General features: G+C 51.7%; 1 protein-coding gene across 17 annotated transcripts in view; it reads right to left on the bottom strand.

Annotated features, from left to right (window-relative positions):
- The window catches only part of MYCBP2 (MYC binding protein 2), a 481,356-nt gene that overhangs the window by 10,260 nt on the left and 451,970 nt on the right, over positions 1-19,126 (bottom strand). For all 17 annotated transcript variants that reach the window (XM_075336774.1, XM_075336775.1, XM_075336778.1 and 14 more), the window contains 2 exons: positions 1,754-1,857; positions 1,469-1,657 (listed from right to left, as the gene is read on the bottom strand). In XM_075336774.1, the coding sequence (XP_075192889.1) occupies positions 1,469-1,657; positions 1,754-1,857 (293 nt within the window). The remainder of the gene's footprint in view (positions 1-1,468; positions 1,658-1,753; positions 1,858-19,126) is intronic.

Genomic DNA, 19,126 nt, shown 5'->3' with positions numbered 1-19,126 from the left:
GAACGATACCAACTTCTTCCTGTACCACTGCTTGAAGAAGTTGTCTTCCAGAAACTGAGCAGTAGGTCTGGGAGTTGAGCTTCACTTTATCCTCAACCTGAAAAGGACCCATAAGTTCATCTTTGATGATACCAGCCCATACCAGTTGCCTACCTCCACCTTGGTTGTGTCTGAGTCGGAGTGGGGCTCTCTGCCCTTTACTGATCCAGCCTCTGGCCCATCCATCTGGCCCATCCACAGCCCCTCTCATTTCATTAGTCCATAAAACCTTTGAAAAATCAGTCTTAAGATATTTCTTGGCCCAGTCTTGACGTTTTATCTTATGTTTCTTGTTCAAAGGTGGTCGTTTTTCAGCCTTCCTTACCTTGGCCATGTCCCCGAGTATGGCACTCCTTGTGCTTTTTGCTAATCCAGTAACGTTGCAGCTCTGAAATATGGCCAAACTGGTGGCAAATAGCATCTTGGCAGCTTCACGCTTGATTTTCCTCTATTCATGGGCAGTTATTTTGCGCCTTTTTTTCCCAACACGCTTCTTGCGACCCTGTTGCTATTTGCCATGAAACGCTTGATTGTTTGGTGATCATGCTTCAAATGTTTGGCAATTTCAAAACTGTTGCATCTCAAACTCTGCAAGACATCTCACAATTTTGGACTTTTCAGAGCCCGTCAAATCTCTCTCCTGACCCATTTTGCCAAAGGAAAGGAAGTTGCTTAATAATTAAGCACACTTATATAGGGGTGTTTATGTCATTACACCACACCCCTCCTCACAGAGATGCACATCACCTGATTTACTTAATTGGTAGTTGGCTCTCAAGCCTATACAGCTTGGAGTAGGACAACATGTATAAAAAGTATCATGTGATCAAAATACTCATTTGCCTAATAATTCTGCACACAGTGTATGACTAACGGATTAGTTAAAGCTATAAAAATAATTTATAAAACAAATAGAAAAAAAAACTGTCAAGCAAATAATTGTATTAAAAATACTGAGTACCCATAAGATTATTTTAGATTTACAGTATTAAAGACCGTATAATAGAAATCTAGGGGCAATGGTTCAGGACTCATTTCCAAGCTATATAGTCTCCAAGCTATATAGTCTAATTTAAATATTTGGATAATTATCTCTTAAGTCTGCAGAAACGGGAAAGGGTCCATTCCCTTGTCATCTTTTAGGGACCATATTCTCACATTTATATGATCTGCACGGGGTCTACAGGACTCCAGTATTTTTACAGAAGATAGGACGTTGCAAGGGGGATGGTCATGCGACAATATGAGATGTGATCATGCTCCTCTGCTTTCTCTATACCTCATAGGTTTTCTGTATATGTACCAATATGTATGCACTAAAGTTGGATGGAAAGAGGGTGATGGTTGGAAGGGTTTTAAATGGTTTGTATTTATGTCTTAATAGAAAAACCAATAAAAAAAATGAATTGAAACAAAATAAAAAACCAACCTGAATGGCAGGAGCTGCAGAGAGGGCCTCAGTAAAGCAGATCATGCACATGTCATCTGCGTCCTGCTTCAGACTTGTTGCGTTTTTATCACAGCCGTGTAGGCAGGGTAAACAGTGGTCCTCATTTTTCACACCTCCACAAGGATGCCCACATGGGTGAGTCTTGCTACAGGCTGACTTGGCATATTCCTGGGAACAGCACAAATAGTCAGTTATATGGCACTATATACAATATTGGACTGAAAATTAAGTTTCTGTAAAAATCCATGGAATTTTTTCACCAACCTGACAATCTGCATCAGAGCATACACTACCCACAGCCGATAACTCGGTCCCATTTCTGGAACCACAAAAACGGCACGTTTCAGAGCTGCTGCTAGTGGGCTTTCCTAAAAGACAATAACAAGCAATGAATGGCCAAAATCCCAGAGGCTGACTCTAAAATAAGAACAAAATCCTACAAAGAACATAGAGTAAAAAGCCGAAATTGAGATCAAATTATATCTTTATTTGAAAACGAAATCAAAAAGCAAACAAAAAACACAAAAATACAAAAGGGGATAAGCCGTGGAAAATTTCATCCAAATGCATCCTAAAAGCACATGTATCACCAATGAATAAAGAATATATTAATTGACCACTAGGGGTCCTCAGTGCAAAAAAATAATTCAAAATTTATGTAAATATTGCACACCCACTAGAAAAAAGAATTAGTAGTTAAATATTGCACTCTCCAAAGAATTGTTTGCACAATCACAAAATATATATATATTTTTTGGCAATCTCAACATGTCAGTTAAAAATGACCAAAATGATATATATACACCGTATTTTTCGCTTTATAAGACGCACCTGATTATAAGACGCACCCCCAAATTTGGTGAAGGAAAAGAGATTTTTTTTTGTTAAATGGGGTCCATCTTATAATGACAGTGTCCCTCTAACAAAATTATATAGGGTATATGTCCCTCATAGCCCCCCATCCTAAAATTAGCCCCCTTAATCTGGATATGGCCCCTTTATATTGAATATAGCCCCCTTGTGATGACACACATTCCCCTGTGCTGCCTATGGCCCCCTATGGATTGCATACATTCCCCTGTGCTGCCTATGGATTGCAAACATTCCCCTGTGTTGCCTATGGTCCCCTATGGATTGCATATGTTCCCCTGTGCTGCCTATGCCCCCCATGGATTTCACACATTCCCCTGTGTTAGATAGCGCTCCCATGCTGCCGCCCATGGCCCCTATACAGTCAGGGCCAGAAATATTTGGACAGTGACACAAGTTTTGTTATTTTAGCTGTTTACAAAAACATGTTCAGAAGAAGGGAATTTTGTTTACTTACCGTAAATTCCTTTTCTTCTAGCTCCAATTGGGAGACCCAGACAATTGGGTGTATAGGCTATGCCTCCGGAGGCCACACAAAGTATTACACTAAAAGTGTAAAGCCCCTCCCCTTCTGCCTATACACCCCCCGTGCTCCCACGGGCTCCTCAGTTTTGGTGCAAAAGCAAGAAGGAGGAAAAAATTATAAACTGGTTTAAAGTAAATTCAATCCGAAGGAATATCGGAGAACTGAAACCATTCAACATGAACAACATGTGTACACAAAAAAACAAGGGCGGGTGTTGGGTCTCCCAATTGGAGCTAGAAGAAAAGGAATTTACGGTAAGTAAACAAAATTCCCTTCTTCTTTGTCGCACCATTGGGAGACCCAGACAATTGGGACGTCCAAAAGCAGTCCCTGGGTGGGTAAATAATACCTCATAATAGAGCCGTAACGGCTCCGTCCTACAGGTGTGCAACCGCCGCCTGAAGGACTCGTCTACCTAGGCTGGCATCTGCCGAAGCATAGGTATGGACCTGATAGTGTTTCGTGAAAGTGTGCAGGCTCGACCAGGTAGCTGCCTGACACACCTGCTGAGCCGTAGCCTGGTGCCGCAAGGCCCAGGACGCTCCCACAGCCCTGGTAGAATGGGCCTTCAGCCCTGAGGGAACCGGAAGCCCCGAGGAACGATAAGCTTCGAGAATTGGTTCCTTGATCCACCTAGCCAGGGTTGATTTGGAAGCTTGTGTCCCTTTACGCTGGCCCGCGACAAGGACAAAGAGCTCATCGGAAAATGTAGAATCTGAGTGCTCTCACCAGATCTAACAAGTGCAAATCCTTTTCACATTGGTGAACTGGATGAGGACAAAAAGAGGGTAAGGAGATATCCTGATTGAGATGAAAGGGGGATACCACCTTAGGGAGAAATTCCGGAATCGGACGCAGAACCACCTTGTCCTGGTGAAACACCAGGAAAGGGGCTTTGCATGACAACGCTGCTAGCTCAGACACTCTCCGAAGTGAAGTGACTGCTACTAGGAAAACCACTTTCTGCGAAAGGCGTGCGAGAGAAATATCCCTCATTGGCTCGAACGGTGGTTTCTGAAGAACCATCAGCACCCTGTTCAGATCCCAGGGTTCTAACGGACGCTTGTAAGGAGGGACGATGTGACAAACCCCCTGCAGGAACGTGCGTACCTGTGGAAGTCTTGCCAGGCGCTTCTGAAAAAACACAGAAAGCGCAGAGACTTGTCCCTTAAGGGAGCCGAGTGACAAACCCTTTTCCAATCCGGATTGAAGAAAAGACAGAAAAGTGGGCAAGGCAAATGGCCAGGGAGAAAAACCCTGAGCAGAGCACCACGACAGGAATATTTTCCACGTCCTGTGGTAGATCTTGGCGGACGTTGGTTTCCTAGCCTGTCTCATAGTGGCAATGACCTCTTGAGATAATCCTGAAGACGCTAAGATCCAGGACTCAATGGCCACACAGTCAGGTTGAGGGCCGCAGAATTCAGATGGAAAAACGGCCCTTGAGACAGCAAGTCTGGTCGGTCTGGTAGTGCCCACGGTTGGCCGACCGTGAGATGCCACAGATCCGGGTACCACGACCTCCTCGGCCAGTCTGGAGCGACGAGGATGGCGTGGCGGCAGTCGGCCCTGATCTTGCGTAACACTCTGGGCAACAGTGCCAACGGAGGAAACACATAAGGGAGTTGAAACTGCGACCAATCCTGAACTAAGGCGTCTGCCGCCAGAGCTCCGTGATCGTGAGATCGTGCCATGAATGCCGTGACCTTGTTGTTGTGCCGGGACGCCATTAGGTCGACGTCCGGCATCCCCCAGCGGCAACAGATCTCCTGAAACACGTCCGGGTGAAGGGACCATTCCCCTGCGTCCATGCCCTGGCGACTGAGAAAGTCTGCTTCCCAGTTTTCCACGCCCAGGATGTGAACTGCGGAGATGGTGGAGGCCGTGGCTTCCACCCACATCAAAATCCGCCGGACTTCCTGGAAGGCTTGCCGACTGCGTGTTCCCCCTTGGTGGTTGATGTAAGCCACCGCTGTGGAGTTGTCCGACTGAATTCGGATCTGCTTGCCTTCCAGCCACTGCTGGAACGCTTTTAGGGCAAGATACACTGCCCTGATCTCCAGAACATTGATCTGGAGTTTGGACTCTTGCTGAGTCCACGTACCCTGGGCCCTGTGGTGGAGAAAAACTGCTCCCCACCCTGACAGACTCGTGTCCGTCGTGACCACCGCCCAGGATGGGGGTAGGAAGGATTTCCCCTTCGATAATGAAGTGGGAAGAAGCCACCACCGAAGGGAAGCTTTGGTTGCCTGAGAGAGAGAGACGTTCCTGTCGAGGGACGTCGGCTTCCTGTCCCATTTGCGTAGGATGTCCCATTGAAGAGGACGCAGATGAAACTGCGCAAAAGGAACTGCCTCCATTGCTGCTACCATCTTCCCTAGGAAGTGCATGAGGCGCCTCAGGGGGTGCGACTGGCCTTGAAGGAGAGATTGCACCCCTGTCTGTAGTGAACGCTGTTTGTTCAGCGGAAGCTTCACTATCGCTGAGAGAGTATGAAACTCCATGCCAAGATATGTTAGTGATTGGGCCGGTGTCAGATTTGACTTTGGAAAATTGATGATCCACCCGAAACTCTGGAGAGTCTCCAGAGTAGCGTTGAGGCTGTGTTGGCATGCCTCTTGAGAGGGTGCCTTGACCAGCAGATCGTCTAAGTAAGGGATCACCGAGTGACCCTGAGAGTGGAGGACCGCAACTACTGTAGCCATGACCTTGGTGAAAACCCGTGGGGCTGTCGCCAGGCCGAACGGCAGTGCTGCGAACTGAAGGTGTTCGTCTCCTATGGCGAAGCGCAGGAAGCGCTGATGCTCTGGAGCAATCGGTACGTGGAGATAAGCATCTTTGATATCGATCGATGCAAGGAAATCTCCTTGGGACATTGAGGCGATGACGGAGCGGAGGGATTCCATCCGGAACCGCCTGGTCTTTACGTGTTTGTTGAGCAGTTTTAGGTCCAGGACAGGACGGAAAGACCCGTCCTTCTTTGGGACCACAAACAGGTTGGAGTAAAAACCGTGACCCTGTTGCTGAAAAGGAACTGGGACCACCACTCCTTCCGCCTTCAGAGTGCCCACCGCCTGCAGAAGAGCATCGGCTCGCTCGGGAGGCGGAGATGTTCTGAAGAATCGAGTCGGAGGACGAGAGCTGAACTCTATCCTGTAACCGTGAGACAGAATGTCTCTCACCCAACGGTCTTTTACCTGTGGCAGCCAGGTGTCGCAAAAGCGAGAGAGCCTGCCACCGACCGAGGATGCGGTGTGAGGAGGCCGTAAGTCATGAGGAAGCCGCCTTGGTAGCGGCACCTCCGGCGGTCTTTTTTGGGCGTGACTTAGACCGCCATGAATCGGAGTTCCTCTGATCCTTCTGACGCCTTTTGGACGAGGAGAATTGGGACCTGCCCGCACCCCGAAAGGACCGAAACCTCGACTGTCCCCTCCTCTGTTGGGGTATGTTTGGTTTGGCCTGGGGTAAGGATGTTTACTTTCCCTTGGATTGTTTGATGATTTCATCCAATCTCTCACCAAACAAACGGTCGCCAGAAAATGGCAAACCGGTTAAGCACTTTTTGGAAGCCGAATCTGCCTTCCATTCCCGTAGCCACAAGGCCCTGCGTATTGCCACCGAATTGTCGGCTGCAACCGCCGTACGGCTCGCAGAGTCCAGGATAGCATTAATAGCGTAGGACGCAAATGCCGACGTTTGAGAGGTTATGGACGCCACTTGCGGCGCAGACGTACGTGTGAGTGCGTCAATTTGCGCTTGACCCGCTGAGATAGCTTGGAGTGCCCATACGGCTGCGAATGCTGGAGCAAAAGACGCGCCGATAGCTTCATAGATGGATTTCAACCAGAGCTCCATCTGTCTGTCAGTGGCATCCTTGAGTGAAGCCCCATCTTCAACTGCAACTATGGATCTAGCCGCCAGTCTGGAGATTGGAGGATCCACCTTGGAACACTGAGTCCAGCCCTTGACCACGTCAGGGGGGAAGGGATAACGTGTATCCTTAAGGCGCTTGGAAAAACGCTTATCTGGACAAGCTCGGTGTTTCTGGACTGCCTCTCTGAAGTCAGAGTGGTCCAGAAACACTCGTTGTACGCTTGGGAAACCTGAAACGGAATTTCTCCTGCTGAGAAGCTGACTCCTCTATTGGAGGAGCTGAGGGAGAAATATCCAACATTTGATTGATGGACGCGATAAGATCATTCACTATGGCGTCCCCATCAGGAGTATCAAGGTTGAGAGCGGCCTCAGGATCAGAATCCTGATCAGCTACCTCCGCTTCATCATACAGAGAGTCCTCCCGCTAAGACCCTGAACAATGTGATGATGTCGAGGGGATTTCCCAGCGAGCTCGCTTAGGCGGTCTGGGGCTGCGGTCCGTGTCAGAGACCTCACCCTGGGATCTATGAGACACCCCGGGAGGACATTGTTGTTCCAACTGAGGGGAACCAGGGAGCAATGATTCCACAGTGCCCATGGTCTGAGATACCGGTCTGGACTGCAAAGCTTCTAGTATCTTAGCCATAGTCCCAGAAAGTCTATCAGTAAAAACTGCAAACTCCGTCCCTGTCACCTGGACAGTGTTAGCAGGTGGTTCCCCCTGGGCCACCCTTAGAGGCCCCGGCTGAACAAGTGCCACAGGGGCCGAACATTGCACACAATGAGGGTCAGTGGAACCTGCCGGTAGTATAGCCGTACATGCGGCGCAGGCAGCATAGTAAGCCTGTGTTTTGGCACCCTTGCTTCTTGTGGACGCCATGCTGTTGTCTCCCCTGAGCAATCCAGGAGGGTATATAGCCAAAAAAATCAACCGTGCACCATACAGTGTAAAGTATAGCCTATAATCATATAATCTATAAGTACACTTCTGCACAAGTGGGGCCAGCACCTCAGGTGCTGCTTACCGCCCGCTCAAAGCGGTTGTGTGGTCACCAGAATCCCTGCCTGGGTCTCCCCGAGCCTGTCTCCCCTCTCCAGCGTCAGAAGAGCTGACAGGAATGGCTGCCGGCGTCCTGAGGAGAGGAGGGGGCCGTGGGCGTGCCCTATAAAGTGCGGGAAACTGGTGCCCCACTGTGCACAGTGAGGGGGGTGGAGTATGCAAAGCATGTTCCAGCCCTCAGTGCTGACTCCTGTACAGCGTTCCGCCCTTCCCCTGACTGGCAGGCCTGGGGGCGGGAAAGAATGAGACTAGGCCGCAAAAGCCGGGGACTATAGTTATGAGCGCGGCCGGCGTATAAGCTCGGTCGGCGCGGTAGTCCCCGGCGTACTAACAGTCCCAGCCGCGCCGCAGTGTAAAACTGGCAGCGGCGGTCAGCGCGGTAGTCCCCAGTAACTAACACACCCAGCCACGCTGCAGTGTGTGATGGCACAAGCGCGGTCAGCGCTGCGGTCCCCGGCGCACTAACACACCCAGCAATGCTGGAGTGTTTCTGTGCGCGGTCCCCACGGGGACACAGAGTACCTCAAAGTAGCAGGGCCTTCTCCCTGACGATACTCGGCTCCTTATCCAGCAGAGTCCCCGGGAGCTGTGGATGGAGCACGGTCTCAGTGCCTGGAGACCGATTAGGATCCCACTTCACCCAGAGCCCTAAAGGGGATGGGGAAGGAAAACAGCATGTGGGCTCCAGCCTCCGTACCCGCAATGGATACCTCAACCTTAACAACACCGCCGACAAGAGTGGGGTGAGAAGGGAGCATGCTGGGGGCCCTGTTATGGGCCCTCTTTTCTTCCATCCGACATAGTCAGCAGCTGCTGCTGACTAAGCTGTGGAGCTATGCGTGCATGTCTGCCTCCTTCGCACAAAGCATAAAAACTGAGGAGCCCGTGGGAGCACGGGGGGTGTATAGGCAGAAGGGGAGGGGCTTTACACTTTTAGTGTAATACTTTGTGTGGCCTCCGGAGGCATAGCCTATACACCCAATTGTCTGGGTCTCCCAATGGAGCGACAAAGAAATATATATATATATATATATATATATATATATATATATATATATATATATATATATATCATGGGCTGAAAGTGCACACTCCCAGCTGCAATATGAGAGTTTTCACATCCAAATCGGAGAAAGGGTTTAGGAATCATAGCTCTGTAATGCATATTCTCCTCTTTTTAAAGGGACCAAAAGTAATTGGACAAGAGACTCTAAGGGCTGCAATTAACTCTGAAGGCGTCTCCCTCGTTAACCTGTAATCAATGAAGTAGTTAAAAGGTCTGGGGTTGATTACAGGTGTGTGGTTTTGCATTTGGAAGCTGCTGCGACCAGACAACATGCGGTCTAAGGAACTCTCAATTGAGGTGAAGCAGAACATCCTGAGGCTGAAAAAAAAGAAAGGGAATTTTGTTTACTTACCGTAAATTCCTTTTCTTCTAGCTCCTATTGGGAGACCCAGACAATTGGGTGTATAGCTTCTGCCTCCGGAGGCCACACAAAGTATTACACTTTAAAAAGTGTAACCCCCTCCCCTCTGCCTATACACCCTCCCGTGGATCACGGGCTCCTCAGTTTTGGTGCAAAAGCAGGAAGGAGAAAACTTATAAATTGGTCTAGGGTAAATGCAATCCGAAGGATGTTCGGAGAACTGAAAACCATGAACCAAAAGAACAATTCAACATGAACAACATGTGTACACAAAAGAACAACCAGCCCGAAGGGTACAGGGGCGGGTGCTGGGTCTCCCAATAGGAGCTAGAGGAAAAGGAATTTACGGTAAGTAAACAAAATTCCCTTCTTTGTCGCTCCATTGGGAGACCCAGACAATTGGGACGTCCAAGAGCAGTCCCTGGGTGGGTAAAAGAATACCTCAATAAAAAAAGAGCCGAAAAACGGCCCCCTCTTACAGGTGTGCAGCCGCCGCCTGAAGGACTCGCCTACCTAGACTGGCGTCTGCCGAAGCATAGGTATGCACTTGATAGTGTTTCGTGAAAGTGTGCAGACTCGACCACGTAGCTGCCTGACACACCTGCTGAGCCGTAGCCCGGTGCCGCAATGCCCAGGACGCACCCACGGCTCTGGTAGAATGGGCTTTCAGCCCTGAAGGAAGCGGAAGCCCAGAAGAACGGTAGGCTTCGAGAATCGGTTCCTTGATCCACCGAGCCAAGGTTGACTTGGAAGCCTGCGAGCCCTTACGCTGGCCAGCGACAAGGACAAAGAGCGCATCTGAACGACGCAGGGGCGCCGTGCGAGACACGTAGAACCGGAGTGCTCTCACAAGATCCAAAGAGTGCAAATCCTTTTCACACTGGTGAATTGGATTAGGGCAAAATGAAGGCAAGGAGATATCCTGATTGAGATGAAAAGGGGATACCACCTTAGGGAGAAATTCCGGGACCGGACGCAGAACCACCTTATCCTGGTGAAACACCAGGAAGGGGGCTTTGCATGACAGCGCTGCTAGCTCAGACACTCTCCGAAGTGATGCGATTGCCACTAGGAAGGCCACCTTCTGCGAAAGACGTGATAGAGAGACATCCCGCAGCGGCTCGAAAGGTGGATTCTGAAGAGCCGTTAGCACCCTGTTAAGATCCCAGGGTTCCAGCGGACGCTTGTAAGGTGGGACTATGTGGCAAACTCCCTGCAGGAACGTGCGGACCTGCGGAAGCCTGGCTAGACGCTTTTGAAAAAACACGGAGAGCGCCGATACTTGGCCCTTGAGAGAGCCGAGTGACAAACCCTTGTCCATTCCAGATTGAAGGAATGAAAGAAAAGTGGGTAAGGCAAACGGCCATGGAGGAAAACCGTTATTAGCGCACCAGGATAGGAAGATTTGCAAAGACCTATAATATATCTTGGCGGACGTAGGCTTCCTGGCCTGTCTCATGGTGGCAATGACATCCTGAGATAACCCTGAAGACGCTAGGAGCCAGGACTCAATGGCCACACAGTCAGGTTGAGGGCCACAGAATTCAGATGGAAAAACGGGCCTTGTGACAGCAAGTCTGGGCGGTCTGGAAGCGCCCACGGTTGACCCACCGTGAGATGCCACAGATCCGGGTACCACGACCGCCTCGGCCAGTCTGGAGCGACGAGAATGGCGCGACGGCAGTCAGACCTGATCTTGCGTAGCACTCTGGGCAGCATCGCCAGAGGAGGAAACACATAAGGCAGTCGAAACTGTGACCAATCCTGAACTAACGCGTCCGCCGCCAGAGCTCTGATATCCTGAGACCGTGCCATGAATGCCGGGACTTTGTTGTTGTGCCGTGACGCCATGAGATCGACGTCCGGCGTTCCCCAGCGGCGACAGATCTCTCGAAACACGTCTGGGTGCAGAGACCATTCCCCCGCGTCCATGCCCTGACGACTGAGAAAATCTGCTTCCCAGTTTTCTACGCCAGGGATGTGAACTGCGGAGATGGTGGAGGCTGTGGCCTCCACCCACTGCAGAATCCGTCGGACTTCCTGGAAGGCTTGACGACTGCGAGTGCCGCCTTGGTGGTTGATGTATGCGACGGCAGTGGCGTTGTCCGACTGGATACAGATCTGCTTGCCCTCCAGCCACCGATGAAAAGCCAATAGGGCTAGATACACTGCTCTTATCTCCAGAATATTGATCTGAAGGGATGACTATCGGAGTCCCGGTTCCCTGAGCCCTGTGGTGGAGAAAAAACGCTCCCCAACCTGACAGGCTCGCGTCCGTGGTGACCACAGCCCAGGTTGGGGGTAGGAAGGATTTTCCCTGCGCCAGAGAATTGGGAAGGAGCCACCACTGAAGTGACGTCTTGGTTGCAAGGGAAAGAGACGTTCCTGTCGAGGGAAGCCGTACTCCTGTCCCATTTGCGGAGAATGTCCCATTGGAGTGGCCGAAGATGGAATTGCGTGAACGGGACTGCCTCTATAGCTGCCACCATCTTCCCCAGGAAGTGCATGAGGCGCCTTAAGGGGTGTGACGGACTGCCTGCAGAGAAAGCGGTTTGTCGCTCGGAAGCTTGACTAACGCTTTCTGGGTATGAAACTCCATCCCAAGGTACGTCAGTGATTGGGTCGGTGTCAACTTGGATTTCGGGAAGTTGATGATCCACCCGAACCGCTGGAGAGTCGCCAGAGCGACAGATAGGCTTTGTTGACACGCCACCCGAGACGGGGCCCTGACTAGGAGATCGTCCAAGTAGGGAATCACCAAGTGGCCCTGAGAATGCAGGACCGAAACAACGGATGCCATGACTTTGGTGAAAACCCGTGGGGCTGTCGCCAAGCCGAAAGGCAATGCCACGAACTGGAGGTGTTCGTCCCCGATGGCGAAACGCAGGAAACGTTGATGCTCGGGCGCGATCGGTACATGGAGATAAGCATCCTTGATGTCGATCGATGCTAGGAAGTCTCCTTGTGACATCGAGGCGATGACCGAGCGGAGAGATTCCATCCGGAACCGTCTGGTTTCACATGTCTGTTGAGCAGCTTGAGGTCCAGAACGGGACGGAATGACCCGTCCTTTTTTGGCACCACGAACAAGTTGGAGTAAAATCCGCGACCACGTTCCTGAAGGGGAACGGGGATCACAACTCCTTCCATCTTTAGAGCGGCCACTGCCGGGGGCGGAGAGGTTCTGAAGAAACGAGCCGCAGGACGAGAGCTGAACTCTATCCTGTAACCATGAGACAGAATGTCTCTCACCCATCGGTCTTGAACATGTGGCCACCAGGCGTCGCCAAGGCAGGAGAGCCTGCCACCGACCGAGGATGCGGCCAGGGGAGGCCGAGAGTCATGAGGAAGCCGTCTTGGAGGCAGTGCCTCCTGCGGCCTTTTGTGGGCGAGACTTGGATCGCCACGCATAAGAGTTCCTCTGGCCTTTCTCCGGCCTGTTGGACGAAGAGGATTGGGACTTGGCGGAGGGACGAAAGGACCGAAATCTCGATTGAATTTTTCTCTGTTGTCCCTTAGGTTTGGCCTGGGGTAAGGAGGAATCCTTTCCTTTGGATTCCTTAATAATCTCATCCAATCGTTCGCCAAACAAACGGTCGCCAGAGAACGGCAAATCGGTTAAGAACCTCTTGGAAGCAGAGTCTGCCTTCCATTCGCGCAGCCACATGGCCCTGCGGACTGCCACAGAGTTAGCGGATGCTACAGCCGTACGGCTAGCCGAGTCCAGGACGGCGTTCATGGCATAGGACGAAAAGGCTGACGCCTGAGAGGTCAAAGACGCAACTTGCGGAGCAGAATTACGTGTGACAGCATTAATCTCAGTCAGACAAGCAGAGATAGCTTAGAGTGCCCACACAGCTGCAAAGGCCGGGGGGCAAAGGACGCACCCGTGGCCTCATAGATGGACTTCACCAGGAGCTCTGTCTGTCAGTGGCATCCTTTAGGGATGAGCCATCTGCAACCGACACCGCGGATCTAGCCGCCAATCTGGAGACTGGAGGATCCACCTTGGGACAGTGAGCCCAACCCTTAACGACTTCAGATGGGAAGGGGTAACGCGTGTCCGTGAGGCGTTTAGCAAAGCGCTTGTCCGGGACCGCTCCGGGTTTTTGGACAGCATCCCTGAAGTTAGAGTGATCAAAAAACGTATTGCGTGTACGTTTGGGGGAACCGAAACTGGTGTTTCTCCTGCTGAGACGCCGACTCCTCTACAGGAGGAGGCGGGGGAGAGAGATCCAACACCTGGTTGATGGACGAGATAAGATCATTTACTAAGGCATCCCCCTCAGGTGTATCAAGGTTAAGGGCAACGTCAGGGTCAGAGCCCTGAGCTGCGATGTCCGCCTCGTTCTCCAGAGAGTCCTCAAGCTGGGATCCCGAGCAGCGAGAGGAAGTCGGGGAAGAGTCCCAGCGAGCCCGCTTAGCCGGTCTAGGACTGCGGTCCGGGCACGAGTCCTCCTCCTGAGACCGAGGGGCCAACCTGGGAGCGCGCTGCGGCGCGGACCGAGAGGGGCCTGGAGGCGACGAGCTAACAGGGGCCGGGGCCTGTGAAAGGTCCGGTCTGGACTGCAAAGCCTCTAGCAGCTTAGAAGACCATTTGTCCATAGACTGTGCAATGGATTGAGAAAGTGAGTCAGAGAGTTTCTTAGCAAAAGAGGCGAACTCTGTCCCTGCAGCCTGGTCAGGGGGAGCAGGGGGGTCTACATGAGCCGAGGGGCCCACCAGTGTCCGAGGCTCCGGCTGAGCAAGCTTAACAGGGGTCGAGCATTGCTCACAGTGAGGGTAGGTGGAACCCGCAGGTAACATAGCCCCACAAGAGGTACAGGCCGCAAAAAAACCCTGTGCCTTAGCAGCTTTGCTCCTTGTGGACGACATGCTGTTGTCTCCTAGGAGAGTGATCACTGAGGGTATATGGGAAAGGGGTATACAGCCCGACCGAACAGATATATATATATATATATCTATTCCGGCACCCAAGGGGGACCAGCACCGGGTGACCGGTGTGGCTTACCGACCGCTAACGAGCGGAGTGTGTCCTCCAGATTCCCTGCCTTGGATCCCCCGGAGCTGCAGAGTTGTTCACTGAGAATCCTCCACCGGCAGAATGCCAAAAAATGGCTGCCGGAGCTCTCAGGGGAGGAGTGGAGCCGTGGGCGGCGCCAGCAAAGTGCGGGAATCTGGGGTCCCCACAGTGATCAGTGAGGGGGGAGGAAAACATGCAGGATGCTCCAGCCCTCACATCCGACGTCAGGTCGGTAATCCCGCCCTTACCCCTGACAGGCAGGCCCGGGGGCGGGATTTTTGCGACTAGGCCGCGATGAAGCCAGGGACTAAATTTGAGACCGGACCGCGCCCGACAAGCAGGCACGGTCGGCGCGGAAGTCCACCGGCCTCCTCAATTCAGCAGCTGCCGCGGCTTCCGGGAAGAAGGTGCGCGCTCCCTGCACAGTCCCCTATGGGGACACAGAGTACCTTTGAGTTGCAGGGCCCGGTCCCTGAGGATGAAGAGGCTCCGGTCCGGCAGTTTCCCACAGGGGCTGCGGATGGAGCACGGTCCCAGTAAATGGATGACCGCTTAGGATCCCACTTCTCCCAGAGCCGCATAAGGGATGGTGAAGGAGACGGCATGTGGCTCCAGCCTGTGTACCCGCAATGGGTACTTCAACCTTAACAACACCGCCGACGTAGTGGGGTGAGAAGGGAACATGCCGGGGGCCCCGTGGGGACCCTCTTTTCTTCCAACCGACATAACTAAGTATGAGAATGCATGAGTGGATGTGTGCCTCCTTCCACACAAAGCATAAAACTGAGGAGCCCGTGATCCACGGGAGGGTGTATAGGCAGAGGGGAGGGGTTACACTTTTTAAAGTGTAATACTTTGTGTGGCCTCCGGAGGCAGAAGCTATACACCCAATTGTCTGGGTCTCCCAATGGAGCGACAAAGAACAATCCATCAGAGAGATAGCAGACATGCTTGGAGTAGCAAAATCAACAGTCGGGTACATTCTGAGAAAAAAGAAATTGACTGGTGAGCTTGGGAACTCAAAAAGGCCTGGGCGTCCACGGATGACAACAGTGGTGGATGATAGCCGCATACTTTCTTTGGTGAAGAAGAACCCGTTCACAACATCAACTGAAGTCCAGAACACTCTCAGTGAAGTAGGTGTATCTGTCACTAAGTCAACAGTAAAGAGAAGACTCCATGAAAGTAAATACAAAGGGTTCACATCTAGATGCAAACCATTCATCAATTCCAAAAATAGACAGGCCAGAGTTAAATTTGCTGAAAAACACCTCATGAAGCCAGCTCAGTTCTGGAAAAGTATTCTATGGACAGATGAGACAAAGATCAACCTGTACCAGAATGATGGGAAGAAAAAAGTTTGGAGAAGAAAGGGAACGGCACATGATCCAAGGCACACCACATCCTCTGTAAAACATGGTGGAGGCAACGTGATGGCATGGGCATGCATGGCTTTCAATGGCACTGGGTCACTTGTGTTTATTGATGACATAACAGCAGACAAGAGTATCCGGATGAATTCTGAAGTGTACAGGGATATACTTTCAGCCCAGATTCAGCCAAATGCCGCAAAGTTGATCGGACGGCGCTTCATAGTACAGATGGACAATGACCCCAAGCATACAGCCAAAGCTACCCAGGAGTTCATGAGTGCAAAAAAGTGGAACATTCTGCAACGGCCATGTCAATCACCAGATCTTAACCCAATTGAGCATGCATTTCACTTGCTCAAATCCAGACTTAAGACGGAAAGACCCACAAACAAGCAAGACCTGAAGGCTGCGGCTGTAAAGGCCTGGCAAAGCATTAAGAAGGAGGAAACCCAGCGTTTGGTGATGTCCATGGGTTCCAGACTTAAGGCAGTGATTGCCTCCAAAGGATTCGCAACAAAATATTGAAAGAAGGGAATTTTGTTACTTACCGTAAATTCCTTTTCTTCTAGCTCCTATTGGGAGACCCAGACGATTGGGTGTATAGCTACTGCCTCCGGAGGCCACACAAAGCATTACACTAAAAAGTGTAAGGCCCCTCCCCTTCTGGCTATACACCCCCAGTGGGATCACTGGCTCACCAGTTTTAGTGCAAAAGCAAGAAGGAGGAAAGCCAATAACTGGTTTAAACAAATTCACTCCGAAGTAACATCGGAGAACTGAAAACCATTCAACATGAACAACATGTGTACCCGAAAACAACCAAAAATCCCGAAGGACAACAGGGCGGGTGCTGGGTCTCCCAATAGGAGCTAGAAGAAAAGGAATTTACGGTAAGTAACAAAATTCCCTTCTTCTTCGGCGCTCCATTGGGAGACCCAGACGATTGGGACGTCCAAAAGCTGTCCCTGGGTGGGTAAAGAAATACCTCATGTTCGAGCTGCAAGACAGCCTTCCCCTACGGGGAGGCAACTGCCGCCTGCAGGACTCTTCTACCTAGGCTGGCGTCCGCCGAAGCATAGGTATGCACCTGATAATGTTTGGTGAAAGTGTGCAGACTCGACCAGGTAGCTGCCTGGCACACCTGTTGAGCCGTAGCCTGGTGCCGTAATGCCCAGGACGCACCCACGGCTCTGGTAGAATGGGCCTTCAGCCCTGATGGAACCGGAAGCCCAGCAGAACGGTAGGCTTCAAGGATTGGTTCCTTGATCCATTGAGCCAGGGTGGATGTTGCAGCCTGCGATCCCTTGCGCTGACCAGTGACAAGGACAAAGAGTGCATCCGAGCGGCGCAGGAGCGCCGTGCGGGAATGTAGATTCTGGGTGCTCTACACCAGATCCAACAATGCAAAGCCATTACATATCGATGAAATGGATAAAAGGAAGGTAAGGAGATATCCTGATTGTGATAAAAAGGGGATACCACCTTAGGGAGAAACTCTGGGATCGGACGCAGCACTACCTTATCTTGGTGAACACCAGGAAGGGAGCTTTGGATGACCGCGCTGCTAGTTCGGACACTCTCCGAAAAGACGTGACCGCTACCAGAAAGGCCACTTTCTGTGAAAGTCGAGAAAGTGAAAACAACCCTCAGAGGCTCGAAGGGCGGCTCCTAGAGAGCAATTAATACCCTGTGCAGATCCCATGGGTCTGACGGCCTCTTGTACGGAGGGACAATGTGATAACCCTCCTGCAGGAACGTGCGTACCTGAGGAAGTCGTACTAGGCGCTTCTGAAAGAATACCGACAGCGCTGCGACTTGTCCTTTAAGGGAGCCGAGCGACAAACCTTTTCCCAATCCAGATGCAGGAAGGGGGGAAAAAGGAGACAATGCAAATGGCCAGGGAGACACTCCCTAAGTAGAGCACCAAGATAAGAATAACTTCCACGTCTTGTGGTAGATTTTGGCAGACGTCGGCTTCCTAGCCCGTCTCATGGTGGCAATGACGTCTTGAGATAATCCTGAAGACGCTAGGATCTCGGACTCGATGGCCACACAGTCCGGATCAGGGCCGTAGAATTCAGTGGAAAGAACGGCCCTTGGGACAGTAAGTCTGGCCGGTCTGAGAGTGCCCACGGTTGGCCGACCGTGAGATGCCACAGATCCGGGACCACGACCTCCTCGGTCAGTCTGGGACGACGAGGATGGCGCGGCGGCAAGCGGAGCTGAGCTTGCGTAGCACTCTGGGCAACAGTGCCAGAGTAGGAAACACATAGGGTAGCTGGAACTGCGACCAATCCTGAACTAGGGCGCCTGCCGCCAGAGCTCTTTGCTCGTGAGACCGCGCCATGAAAATCGGGACCTTGTTGTTGTGCCGAGACGCCATTAGGTCGACGTCCGGCATCCTCCAGCGGCTACCGATTTCCTGACACCATACTGGGTGCAGAGGCCATTCCCCTGCGTCCATGCCCAGGCGACTGAGGAAGTCTGCTTCCCAATTTTCTACGCCCGGGATGTGAACTGCGGATATGGTGGATGCTCTGTCCCCCACCCACATCAGAATCCGCCGGATTGCCTGGTAGGCTTGGCGATGCGTGTTCCGCCTTGGTGGGCGATGTCTGCCACCGCTGTGGAATTGTCCGACTGAATTCGGATCTGTTTTCCTTCCAGCCACTGCTGGAAGGCTTGCAGGGCAAGATGCACTGCCCAGATTTCCAGAACATTGATCTGAAGGATGGACTCCTCTGGAGAGAGTCCTTGACCGTCTGAGAAGGGAAGCGTTCCTTTCTAGGGACGTCGACTCCCCAACCCATTGGCAAAGCCTGTCCCATTGAAGTGGACGCAGATGAAACTGCGCGAAAGTGACTGCCTCTGCATGAGGCGTCTTAAGGGGTGTGACTGGCCTTGAAGGAGAGACTGCACCCCCGTCTGTAGTGAACGCTGCTTGTCCAGCGGAAGCTTCACTATCGCTGAGGGAGTGTGAAACTCCATGCCCAGATATGTCAGCGATTGGGTCGGTGCCCGATGTAACCTTGAAAAGTTGATGATCCACCCGAAACTCTGGAGAGTCTCCAGCGCCACGTTCAGGCTGTGTCGGCATGCCTCTTGAGAGGGTGCCTTGGCAAGTGGATCGTCCAGTAAGGATCACAGAGTGACCCTGAGAGTGCAGGACTGCTCCCACTGCTGCCCTGAACTTGGTGAAAACCCGTAGGGCTGTCGCCAGACCGAAGGGCAGTGTTACGCACTGAAGATGCTCGTCTTCAATAACGAAACGTAGCAAACGCTGGTGCTCTGGAGCAATCGGCACGTGGAGATAAGCATCCTGATGTCTATTGATGCTAGGAAATCTCCTTGAGACAGTGAGGCAATGACGGAGCGGAGGGTTACATCCGGAACCGCCTGGCCTTCACGTGCTTGGTGAGCAGTTTTAGGTCCAGAACGGAACGGAAAAGCCACCCTTTTTTGGCACCCCAATAAGATTGGAG

The sequence above is a fragment of the Anomaloglossus baeobatrachus genome, chromosome 2, assembly GCF_048569485.1.
Source record: "Anomaloglossus baeobatrachus isolate aAnoBae1 chromosome 2, aAnoBae1.hap1, whole genome shotgun sequence".
Taxonomy (NCBI): domain Eukaryota; kingdom Metazoa; phylum Chordata; class Amphibia; order Anura; family Aromobatidae; genus Anomaloglossus; species Anomaloglossus baeobatrachus.
Note: the sequence above shows the minus strand (reverse complement) of the source record. Positions and strands in the feature narration are given on the sequence as shown.